At 37.6% G+C, this 12,395-nt stretch overlaps 1 protein-coding gene across 3 annotated transcripts in view; it reads right to left on the reverse strand.

The window, feature by feature from the left end:
- Positions 1-2,448: 2,448 nt before the first annotated feature.
- The window catches only part of LOC113038877 (probable E3 ubiquitin-protein ligase HERC1), a 63,423-nt gene continuing 53,476 nt past the window's right edge, over positions 2,449-12,395 (reverse strand). For all 3 annotated transcript variants that reach the window (XM_026196641.1, XM_026196639.1, XM_026196640.1), the window contains exons 68-78: positions 12,116-12,218; positions 11,772-11,941; positions 11,547-11,685; positions 8,669-8,835; positions 8,221-8,390; positions 7,498-7,663; positions 7,348-7,424; positions 6,888-7,140; positions 6,652-6,804; positions 6,211-6,516; positions 2,449-3,696 (exon numbers count right to left, since the gene is read on the reverse strand). In XM_026196641.1, coding sequence (XP_026052426.1) covers positions 3,511-3,696; positions 6,211-6,516; positions 6,652-6,804; positions 6,888-7,140; positions 7,348-7,424; positions 7,498-7,663; positions 8,221-8,390; positions 8,669-8,835; positions 11,547-11,685; positions 11,772-11,941; positions 12,116-12,218 — 1,890 coding nt within the window. In that variant the 3' untranslated portion in view covers positions 2,449-3,510. The remainder of the gene's footprint in view (positions 3,697-6,210; positions 6,517-6,651; positions 6,805-6,887; positions 7,141-7,347; positions 7,425-7,497; positions 7,664-8,220; positions 8,391-8,668; positions 8,836-11,546; positions 11,686-11,771; positions 11,942-12,115; positions 12,219-12,395) is intronic.

Consider the following 12,395-nt stretch of genomic DNA (forward strand, 5'->3'; position numbering starts at 1 on the left):
TTTCATATTTTATTTTTTATTATATTATAAAGCTTCAGTTACTTTCAATTTTTCTAACATTTTTCATTTAGTATAACTTGATGTACCAAAATATCACAAACTGATATAAAATTTAATAAAATATGAATAAATACAAAAAATAAAACAAAAGTATTTGAAATGACTAAAACTTAAAAATGAAAGTAGAAAGAAAATATCAAAATAAATCTGATTCAAAGTATTAATAAAAACGTCAAACATCACACAAAGATCCTTTGGTTGTACATCAAATAAATGGTGTCAGATGTCTATGCTGGTGCTTCTCAATATTAGATTCTAAACAAACACTAACTTTCAATGGTTGCGGATGATTCTTGTGACAGTGTGAACTAGCATTAAGATGCAAATTGGATCAGATTGCATGCTGTTCCTCAAAAGTCTGGCTACCTCTAAATATGTTGATCTGAACACTGAAGAGCTTCCCAACGCATTACAGCCAGTTAAACTCAAGTCCACGCCATCAGCAGCAGCCTGAGATGATGATTGCGGCTTCTCCAGAGCTGCATGAACACAAGCTCTCTAATGCATCAAAGCAGCTGAGATCAGTGCTTCGCCTTCCCTCTTTGATCCTCTCAGTCATCAGTGGCGAGTTTCCCTTCCTCCCATAATTCATTGGAGCAAGTCAAGGATGCTCATTATCACAATCACTTTCCTCTCGTCTCAGAGGACGGGTGGCATGCACAATTTATCAAAAATGATAGCATCTCATGAGGGGAATGGAACGCCCCTTTTTGTCCTAATAGTGGTCTGTGATTTTAAACCAGTTTGGCCCCTTCTGCCCGCGTTTTCCACCACATTTAGCTTGATTGTACAAGTTTAATACTTTGCTTAATCTGATTAGCTTTTGTTATGGGATTCACATGAAGAAGGATGGAGATAAATGATTTGTTTTTCTGAAAACAGGATTGTAATTGAGTAAAGAAACTAAAAATATGTTTGCACTCAGCTGAATTATCACAGCGTGATAAGACTGTGCTCAGTGTGATTACGTGAGGTCATCTGATAGTCCCTGCTGCTAATTCAATACAGAGTACAGTTGGTGGATGAGTGGTGGGGGGCATTTTTACAATCCTATTTGTCCAAATAAACAGGAGAAGATAGAATAGCAAAAAATCTCATTTGCATAACTTGTATAGTTCTCCTCAAAATGAAAGTTTTACACGAGAAGATATGCCTGCCGGCAATCGCTGACATATGGGGAAAAATACTATGGAAGTCAATGGCTACTAGCAACTGCTTGGTTTCCAACTTTCTCCAAGATATCTTGATAACAATGTAAGTGGACCTCAGTGAACAGTACAAAATAAAAAAGGGCGGTGCATGACCCCTTCAAGAATCAAGCTACACTGGTCGTGCTGGATGTTTGTGATTCACTAAAAAATATCTGAATCAAAAGAGTCAGTTGGGTGAATTAGATAAAACAGTCCAGCAATTTGTGTTTCAGAACTTGTGTAGAGAGCGTTCTGTATATTTTATGTACTTCATATTTACTTCCAATCCTTCGTATAATTGATTAGTTTGGAACTCACTAAAATAGCTGGAATAGAAACACAAAACCATGGCAGAAAGAAATGACTTACCAAGCTGACACAAAAGTCTGTACACTAAATTTAATTTACAGTACAGGGCATCTTTCATCTGAGAGGCCATCGACATGAGATGTCATACAGTTCTTGTTCATTCTTGTTTTATGGCTTAATCTGAAATTTGAGCATCACCAAATACCACATCATAGCCTAACAAAGTAATCATTCATGTTAAAGTTAGTTCTGGATACTTCCATAAAAATTCAGCCAAGGGACTTACAGTAGTAACTCGGGTTAGAAGAATCACTAGATAAATTAATCTGAAATCTGCAAATATTATAGTGAATAAGATTTTCCTAAAGCGAAATGCATATAGGTCTTAAAGGAACACTCCACTTTTTTTTTTTAAATAGGCTCATTTTACAACTCTCCTAGAGTTAAACAGTTGAGTTTTACCATTTACGAATCCATTCAGCCGATCTCTGGGTCTGGCGGTAACACTTTTAGCTTAGCTTAGCATTGATCACTGAATCGGATTAGACCGTAAGAATCTTACTCAAAAATGACCATAGAGTTTTGATATTTTTCCTTTTTAAAACTTGACTCTTCTGTAGTTACATCGTGTACCAAGACAGGCGGCAAATGAAAAGTTACAGTTTTCTAGGCCAATATGGCTTTTTTTTATTTTTACGTCAGTCTTAGTACATGGAAGTGTCTTTTAAAGTTTTAAATAGGAAAAATACTGAAATTTTTTGGTCATTTTTAAGCGAGACGCTTATGGTCTAATCAGATTCAATGATCTATGCTAAGCTAAGCGAAAAGTGCTACCGTCAGACCAAGAGATCGGCTGAATGGTTTCGAAAACGGTAAAACTCAACTGTTTAACTCTAGGGGAGTTGGAAAGTGAACCTATTTTCAAAAATAGGGGAATGTTCTTTTAAGTGCAACACGGCACAATGAGTCCTCCTCAGTCGTCTTTCCAACACATAAAGCTCAATCAGATAAATATTTCAGGAAAAACAGAATAATTTACCAATACTGTAAACCACCGCATACTGAAGGTTGGAGAGTAAAGAGTGACTCTCCTCTATCAAACACACCTGTAAAAACAGTCAAAACATGTATTACATCCAGCATTGAGGCATACAAGCCCGAAGCACATAATAATAATACTGATGACCAATCAGCATCAGTGTAGCAAACCTGCACTCTCGCTCTGTGAGAATGCACAGACGTCTCCACGCGCTGTTTCACAGTTGCAAAAAAAAAAACACAAAAAAGGGTTAAATTCATTAAACCCTATGTAAATGTACAGCATCAGTACAGTATTTGGCAAATAAAAGACTGGAGTGCACACGTGCATGGCATTTGCAAGGATACATTCATTAAAGATACAAGCTAGCTTGATACAAACGCCCAAACAACGATTGCTCTGGGATTTGTTTCTCAGACTCACAGTACATTTTTATTTTGTTCGTTTTTTTCACTGAGTCAGAAGGTATCGTGTACAGTACAGTACAGTAGTTTAATAGCCTTTGGCATAAACTGGGACAGGAAGCTAGCTGCCAAGTGCTCACCTACGAACCGGCCCAGTTTCTGTAGCTTACGCCAAGAGAAGAAACCTTGCGACCATTCCAGGAACGGCGCTTGTAACAGTATTATACTTTTTTTGTTGTTGTTTTAGAATCTTTCCCGCAATATTCAGAAGCACGAAGATGATACAAAAATGACTAAATACAGAATTGAATTGCTTAAATATTCTCCCTTTGACCTTGTGGAAGAACTGGTGTCTGCAGTGCATTCTGGGTACTGCAGAGAGTACGTACGTGAGGCTTTGGGACTGAAAACTGTATTGCATGTATGAGGAATAAGTGCAACCGGAGGCATTTATGAGGGTTATTCTGTGCTTCGTAGCGTTATAGAGTCTGTTTTTGCGAGGGCCACATTAGAACTCTGTGTCAGAGCTGTCTGCGGGGTCGGTGTTGCGTGACAGCATGTAGTTGTCCATGTCTATTGAGGGGCAGTTGTGAATGGAATAGCGTAGGCGCTCGGCTAGTATGGCCTGGTTTGTGTAGGGAGGAAGGCGCAACTGGAAGAAGCACGTCTGGGCCGTAGGAAGTCCATTCACAGGCTGTTGAGAGAACAAAGTGAGACTAAAGACCTGGGCTTCATCCCAATTCACATACTGCCGTTGTACATGGAAAGTTCATATGCATAATTAGCTAGGCTGAATGATCGGACAATATTTGTTGATACTGTCAATATTGGCCAATAACTGTGACCATTTCTGTAACGTTTTAACAACTGACAAAATAACAGACAACATAATTAAAAAAATTACCATTTTGGGGTACATTTTAAATTATCTTTCCATAAAGTATTTTTTCCTGTGTCCCTTTCAGTTTTTAAATCTGACAAACATTTCATATAAATAAACATTAATAATCATATAAATAAAATATATTTTTACAATTTAAAATTTTGGGGTAATTTTTCTGTAAAATACAGGTGCATCTCAATAAATTAGAATGTCATGGTAAAGTTCATTTATTTCAGTAATTCAACTCAAATTGTGAAACTAGTGTATTAAATAAATTCAGTGCACACAGACTGAAGTAGTTTAAGTCTTTGGTTCTTTTAATTGTGATGATTTTGGCTCACATTTAACAAAACCCCACCAATTCATTTAGTCAAATTAGAAAATGGTGAAAAGCCAATCAGCTAATCACCTCAAAACACCTGCAAAGGTTTCCAGAGCTTTCAGAATGGTCTCTCAGTTTGGTTCACTAGGCTACACGATCATGGGGAAGACTGCTGATCTGACAGTTGTCCACAAGACAATCATTGACACCCTTTACAAGGAACATTCATTGGCAATAAGCTGGCTGTTCACAGAGTGCTGTATCCAAGCATGTTAACAGAAAGTTGAGTGGAAGGAAAAAGTGTGGAAGAAAAAGATGCACAACCAATCCAGAGAACCGCAGCCTTATGAGGACTGTCAAGCAAAACCGATTCAAGAATTTCAGGGAAGATTTACAAGGAATGGACTGAGGCTGGGGTCAAGGCATCAAGAGCCATTACAGACAGACATGTCAAGGAGAAGCCCAAGTTGCTTGAAGTCCAGTGTTAAGTTTCCACAGTCTGTGATGATTTGGGGTGCAATATCATCTGCTGGTGTTGTTCCATTGAGTTTTTTGAAAACCAAAGTCACTGCACCTGTTTACCAAGAAATTTTGAAGCACTTCCTGCTTCCTTCTGCTGCCCAGCTTTTTGAAGATGCTGATTTAATTTTCCAGCAGGATTTGGCACCTGCCCACACTGCCAAAAGCACCAAAAGTTGGTTAAATGACCATGGTGTTGGTGTGCTTGGCTGGCCAGCAAACTCACCAGACCTGAACCCCTTAGAGAACCTATGCGGTATTGTCAAGAGGAAAATGAGAAACAAAAGACAGAAAAATACAGATGAGCTGAAGGCCACTGTCAAAGAAACCTGGGCTTCCTGACCACCTCAGCACTGCCACAAACTGATCACCCTATGCCATGCCGAAGTGAGGCAGCATTTAAAGTAAAAGGAGCCCCTACAAAGTATTGAGTACATGTACAGTAAATGAACATACTTTACAGAAGGCCAACAATTCACTAAAAAAGTTTTTTTTTTATTTGTCTTATGAAGTATTATAATTTGTTAAAATAGTGAATTGGTGGGGTTGTGTTAAATGTGAGCCCAAATCATCACAATTAAAAGAACCAAAGACTTAAACTACTTCAGTCTGTGTGCAATGGATTTATTTAATACACAAGTTTCAAAATTTGTGTTTAATTACTGAAATAAATATATTATTGATATGCACCTCTATATTCAAAAGGTAATTTCATTATGTGTATATACACACACACACACACCTAAACTAGTTTTCCTATGTCTCTATATAAGTTATGATATCTACTGACAAACTTTTCATATAAATGAACATTAAGAATCATATAAATAAAAGATACATCATTGAAAATCTTTCCTGTTTTAGCTGAATTTTAGTAAAATAATTTTATATTACCTTAAAAAATAAATTTAATTTCAGAAAATAAATCATGTCTACCTCTAATTCGTTGTCATACAATTCTGTTAAATTAAAATAATTTTGTAATTAACTAAAATATTTATATTAAATTATGCAGCTTTTAGTTAAATTCATTAAATTATTTTAATATATTTTTGATTAAGTATATTGTAAAGAAAGTATTCCAGAGCAATATTTTCTACATCTCATTTCTAGTCATTAAATTTTATATATTAAATGAATATATATATATATATATATATATATATATATATATATATATATATATATATATATATATATATTTATATATATATATATATGTATATATATGTATATGTATGTATATGTATGTATATATATATATATATATATATATATATATATATATATATATATATATATATATATATATATATATACACATACATACATACATACATACATACATACATACATACACACACACACACACACACACACACACACACACACACACAAATATATATACATACATACATACATATACATATATATATTTTTAGTTTATAATAAAGAGGATATTCTATACCTGACAGTAGCCTTACCCGATCAACTTTGATGATCTGAAATTTTTGTGTGATATCTGCCGGATTGGATGGCAGTCTGGAACGTCCAGACACGAACCGCAGGAACAGGACTCTCTCTTCATTGGTGAATTCCTCGAGGCTCTGCCACAGCCAGCCAATGAGCTGATGGCTGTCAGTAATGTCACGGTATCGGACCACCTTCTTCAACATTTCCACAGAGACCTCGGGCAGGCCACACACCAGCTGTTCCAGCTGTCGAGCCGTGAGCAGGGAAAGCAACGGGACTGGGATAATTGAGGACATGCCCTCCCTCACTGCTGCCACCTACATACACACAAAAACTACGTTACCTTTCTTTACTGTCAGCATGCAAGATCAGTCTATATGAACTATCCCTTTAAGCGAAATGTGTAACTAAGCTCACTTTAATTCTAAAGTGTCTGGATGAGAGGCAGATACCTGTCTGTCCATCTCATGAAGTCTGTAGTGCAAGGCCCTCTCCACATAATCGTTCCTGCTGGAGAATGTCAGAGGGACGTAGTGCCCACCAGGAATCACTGGAACCAATGTGCCATCAGCACTGTGAGCCACAAACGAGTCCAGAGGGATCATCTACAAATCCAGAATAAAAGAGAGTGAGAAAGTCATGTCTGAATGGATGATCTCTGCTGGTCTCTCGGGTCTGTGTGCCTCACCACTGTGAAGTTCTCTTCATTGATCACGCTGTTGTCCAGGTGTAAGATGCCCTGAAGTGAGCGGTACGTGAGCAGATCCACCTCCTCCAGGTCGGCAGCTCCCAGAGGAATACAGCACAGCTGTTTCCACACCCAAGGTGCCAGGTGCAGATCCAAAGGCTTTTTGGTTCGAATGGCCACCGCCATTAGGATCCCCAAGAAGCGAAACTGCACCATGTGATCATCCGAGACTGCTGCTGGGTTCAGTAAGAACCTGTCCAGACAATGGAGGTTAGTAGTAAACAGTTATTCTATTTAGAGCCAATAGAGTGCTGCAGGCATGACACATTTTTATAGACTAAAACCAGAAACTACTGGATTTTTGTCAAGTAAACCAGGGTGAAACTACCTTCTGGTTTATGCTATAAAAAGACATCATCGCTATACATTCTGCTTCTGCATTTCATTATTTACAACGTACCTGTCCGTGTTGCTACCAACATCTGCAGAGCTGTTGGGAGTGTGAATGAGAAGCTCGACCACACCGGACTGCAACTCCTAGGAAAATGGAATTCAGTTTTGGATGCCTGAACGTGAAAGCAAACCCTCCCTTTTAAGAAAATGGACTTACTTGGCACATTTCGGTAATGGTGTCGTCAAACACGCCGCCGGCGTCATCCGCCCCTTCTCCAACCAGTTTCACCTTCCATGCTCTGGAGGGCAGACGCAGCTCAGTAGGGTTCAGGTTCACCACCTGTTTGGCTATCTGCACGAAAATGGGCTTGCTAGAGCGCCCCCTGTGGATTGGAGGACAAGGTTAGATAATTCAAGTAAATGGTTTAAATCTTGGCAAAAAAAAATTAAGAAAATTATATACAAGCATTTACTGTGAATTAGATTTATCAAGAAACATCTTGATGTTTTGTAGTATTTAGGCTTATTTAATGCTTAATTTGTCTTATTCTAAAACATTATTAAATTATATATATATAAATATATTTTTTTTTTTTACAAGTACTTTTACAAGTACATTACACCGAGCTCAGGTTCAGAAAAAAATAATAATAACAGTGTCTATAAAATAATAATTATAATAATAAATATCATTCATTATTACTATTTTAATACTCCACAGAAAAGTAATAATTACAAAAATAAACAAATAAACATTCTGAAACGCTGAAAACAGCTCATGAGCTGCTTACATGTGATAGAACACATTGCTGCATTTCACTCTGAATCTCACAGCAAATTTATTTATTTCATTAAATCACAGACTTTTGACAGTATTGCTAATCCATTTTGTGAATTTGTGAATCTGATTCATTGTGCAGCCCTGGTTAAAAGCTCATACCTGGTGGAGATCCGTTTGACTGTTATCTGGGGACCGTAAGTCTTTCCCTGGGTCATGGTTCTGCCGATAGTGCGAACGAGAGGAAGTGTGTTGACTTTCGGGGACAGGAGGCCTCGGAGTTGGCCCTGTACGATGGCAGCTGTACCAGAGCTATAGCGGGAAGCATTTACCTGGAAACCAACCAGACAGTGACACTGTCAGACAAAACTTCTGCATGGATATCGACCTACACAGACCTATTAGTCTGGAGGTAAAAAAAACAGGATCCCCGTAACAAGGAACATTTTCACACTGGACACAAATTCAGCTGAGCTTAGAAAATGATGAAAGGTTCTTGGCAGGGAGTCAGAGTACAGTTTTTTCACAGTGAAACATCAGCAGCGAATGCTGTGATTCACATGAATGTGTGTGTGTGTGTGTGTGCTTGTTTTATTATTGATTGCTGTACCTGACAGCGGGGGTCGAGGTTCAGAAGCCTCCAGGACTTGTACATAAGATCAGAGAAGTGGTACAGTACTCTGAGACGGGTGTTTAGCACTTCAGGGCTGCAGTCTTTGAGGGCGTTATACTGCGGAGGCACGCACTGAGGCAGACCCAGCTGTATCCCTGAACAACCTACAAAATACACAGCCAGAGCTGTTGACATGAAATACAAAAACAAATCTCACATCCAACCGCTGAGGAACTGATCCTAGAACAGATGTTCACTGATGAGTTTTTTTATTTTTAGATATACTAGGATTCAGCAGAAACATGTCTAAATTACAGGGTTTATAGCTTTTGACAAATACATTTTCAGGATTTTTAATCAGTCTGCCTGTTGTTTGTTGCTACTGGATAAGGAGTTTTACTAATCATATTTGTAGAGTCAGTACCAAAAAGCAACTTCTAGTCAATAAAATATTTTAGAGACAAGAATAAATACAATATACAGTATTGTTCAAAATAATAGCAGTACAATGTAACAAACCAGAATAATCAAGGTTTTTCGTATATTTTTTTATTGCTACGTGGCAAACAAGTTACCAGTAGGTTCAGTAGATTCTCAGAAAACAAATGAGACCCAGCATTCATGATATGTACGCTCTTAAGGCTGTGCAATTGGGCAATTAGTTGAATTAGTTGAAAGGGGTGTGTTCAAAAAAATAGCAGTGTGGCATTCAAACACTGAGGTCATCAATTTTGTGAAGAAACAGGTGCGAATCAGGTGGCCCCTATTTAAGGATGAAGCCAACACTTGTTGAACATGCATTTGAAAGCTGAGGAAAATGGGTTGTTCAAGACATTGTTCAGAAGAACAGCGTACTTTGATTAAAAAGTTGATTAGAGAGGGGAAAACCTATAAAGAGGTGCAAAAAATGATAGGCTGTTCAGCTAAAATGATCTCCAATGCCTTAAAATGGAGAGCAAAACCAGAGAGACGTGGAAGAAAACGGAAGACAACCATCAAAATGGATAGAAGAATAACCAGAATGGCAAAGGCTCAGCCAATGATCACCTCCAGGATGATCAAAGACAGTCTGGAGTTACCTGTAAGTACTGTGACAGTTAGAAGACGTCTGTGTGAAGCTAATCTATTTTCAAGAATCCCCCGCAAAGTCCCTCTGTTAAAAAAAAGGCATGTGCAGAAGAGGTTACAATTTGCCAAAGAACACATCAACTGGCTTAAAGAGAAATGGAGGAACATTTTGTGGACTGATGAGAGTAAAATTGTTCTTTTTGGGTCCAAGGGCCACAGGCAGTTTGTGAGACGACCCCCAAACTCTGAATTCAAGCCACAGTACACAGTGAAGACAGTGAAGCATGGAGGTGCAAGCATCATGATATGGGCATGTTTCTCCTACTATGGTGTTGGGCCTATTTATCGCATACCAGGGATCATGGATCAGTTTGCATATGTTAAAATACTTGAAGAGGTCATGTTGCCCTATGCTGAAGAGGACATGCCCTTGAAATGGTTGTTTCAACAAGACAATGACCCAAAACACACTAGTAAACGGGCAAAGTCTTGGTTCCAAACCAACAAAAATAATGTTATGGAGTGGCCAGCCCAATCTCCAGACCTTAATCCAATTGAGAACTTGTGGGGTGATATCAAAAATGCTGTTTCTGAAGCAAAACCAAGAAATGTGAATGAATTGTGGAATGTTGTTAAAGAATCATGGAGTGGAATAACAGCTGAGAGGTGCCACAAGTTGGTTGACTCCATGCCACACAGATGTCAAGCAGTTTTAAAAAACTGTGGTCATACAACTAAATATTAGTTTAGTGATTCACAGGATTGCTAAATCCCAGAAAAAAAAAATGTTTGTACAAAATAGTTTTGAGTTTGTACAGTCAAAGGTAGACACTGCTATTTTTTTGAACACACCCCTTTCAACTAATTGCCCAATTGCACAGCCTTAAGAGCGTGCATATCATGAATGCTGGGTCTTGTTTGTTTTCTGACAATCTACTGAACCTACTGGTAACTTGTTTGCCACGTAGCAATAAAAAATATACTAAAAACCTTGATTATTCTGGTTAGTCACATTGTACTGCTATTATTTTGAACAATACTGTAATTTACAATATACAATTATTGTTGTATATTGTACATTATTATATACTTTTTTTTTTTTTTACCTTATTGTGTCAGACCAAGGCTGCATCTCATTGCTAGTTTTACTTGATCTTAGTGCTGCATTCAACAATACAGATCATGACATACTTTCAGATAGATTACAAAACTATACAGGTATTCAAGGGCAAGTTTTAAGATGGTTAAGATCCTACTGGTCCGATCGCTACAACTTTGTTTATTTAAACAGGGAGTCATCTCAGTTATCACCAGTTTAGTATGTAGTGCCACAGGGATCTGTCCTAGGTCCTCTACGATTTTCAATATACATGTTTCCCTTGGTAATATTACTAGAAATAGGGAATTAGTTTACATTGTATTGCTGATGATACTCAACTATATATTTCAACAAGACCAGATGAAACTTCTAAATGATCTAAGTGAATTAAAAATTTAAAAGACTGGATAACTGTCTCCTACTGAATTCGGATAAGACAGAGATATTAGGCCAAAAAGCAGTACATAGAATCTCTTTATTTTGTTGATCTCTTTCTGTCAGAAAAATAAAATAAAAAAATGTTACGTTTCAAAATTAAAACTTACATTTTTGCAATTTTGTTTCATAGTACCAATAAGAACGAATTTACTATTGAACAGTGCTAGTTGTTTGGTGGATACATAAACATTATTAGCTGTTACACATGTAGATGATTTCAAACGGTTCACTTATGAAGTTCCAAGGCAGCTCACTGGGATTTGATTGTACCTGAAGCTCTGGTTGACAAAGCCGGTGTGGTCCAGGCTGAGGTATGACAGCGTCCAGCCGAGATCTGCCTGATGTTCTTGCCCTGTAGAGCAGTAACCAGAGTGGGCTCTTTGACAGGATTGGAATGGCCCAGACCCAGCTGCAATACACATAAAAAGGACATAAGCGCCACTAAATATTCACAGATTCTCAAATATCCACAGAAAACATCATTGCTGACAGTACCTGGGCCTCACAGTTGCAGCCCCATGCATACACATCTCCAGTGTTGGATAAGGCAAGGATGTGTTCACAGCCCACAGCAATATCCTCAATGAAGACGCCCTCTAGAGCAGGAATGATCTGCGGCCGGTTGTGATTCTTCAGCATGGAGTCCGGCAGACCAATCAGACGCTCTGTGAAAACATGCATGCATATAAGTAATTTGACAAACACACAGTAAGCTTTACGATTGAAATATTCTTTTGAGAGAAAAATTTATTCAGACTAGAATCAAAAAGCGATGCCACATTTACACACAAACATATTTGGATTATGATGATGAGGTTGATCATTTCTGGAGGGTCTACCTTGACCGAATGTGTAGACGTGTCCATCTTTTGCCAGAACCACTGAGAAATGTGTTCCACATCCAACCTTCTTAATGCCTTTATTGCAAAGAGCCTCCACTTTCTAACAATGAATAGAAATAGGACAATAAGCTGATGAAAAAAAAACATACACTGATTTTCATAAGTTTGGGTTCAGTAAGACTTTTTTTAAATTTTATAAATTATTACTTTTATTTAGAAAGATGCATCAAACTGATAAAAAATGACAGTACAGACATTTATAATGTTACAAAACATT

The sequence above is a fragment of the Carassius auratus genome, chromosome 21 (assembly GCF_003368295.1).
Source record: "Carassius auratus strain Wakin chromosome 21, ASM336829v1, whole genome shotgun sequence".
NCBI classification, from domain to species: Eukaryota; Metazoa; Chordata; class Actinopteri; order Cypriniformes; family Cyprinidae; genus Carassius; species Carassius auratus.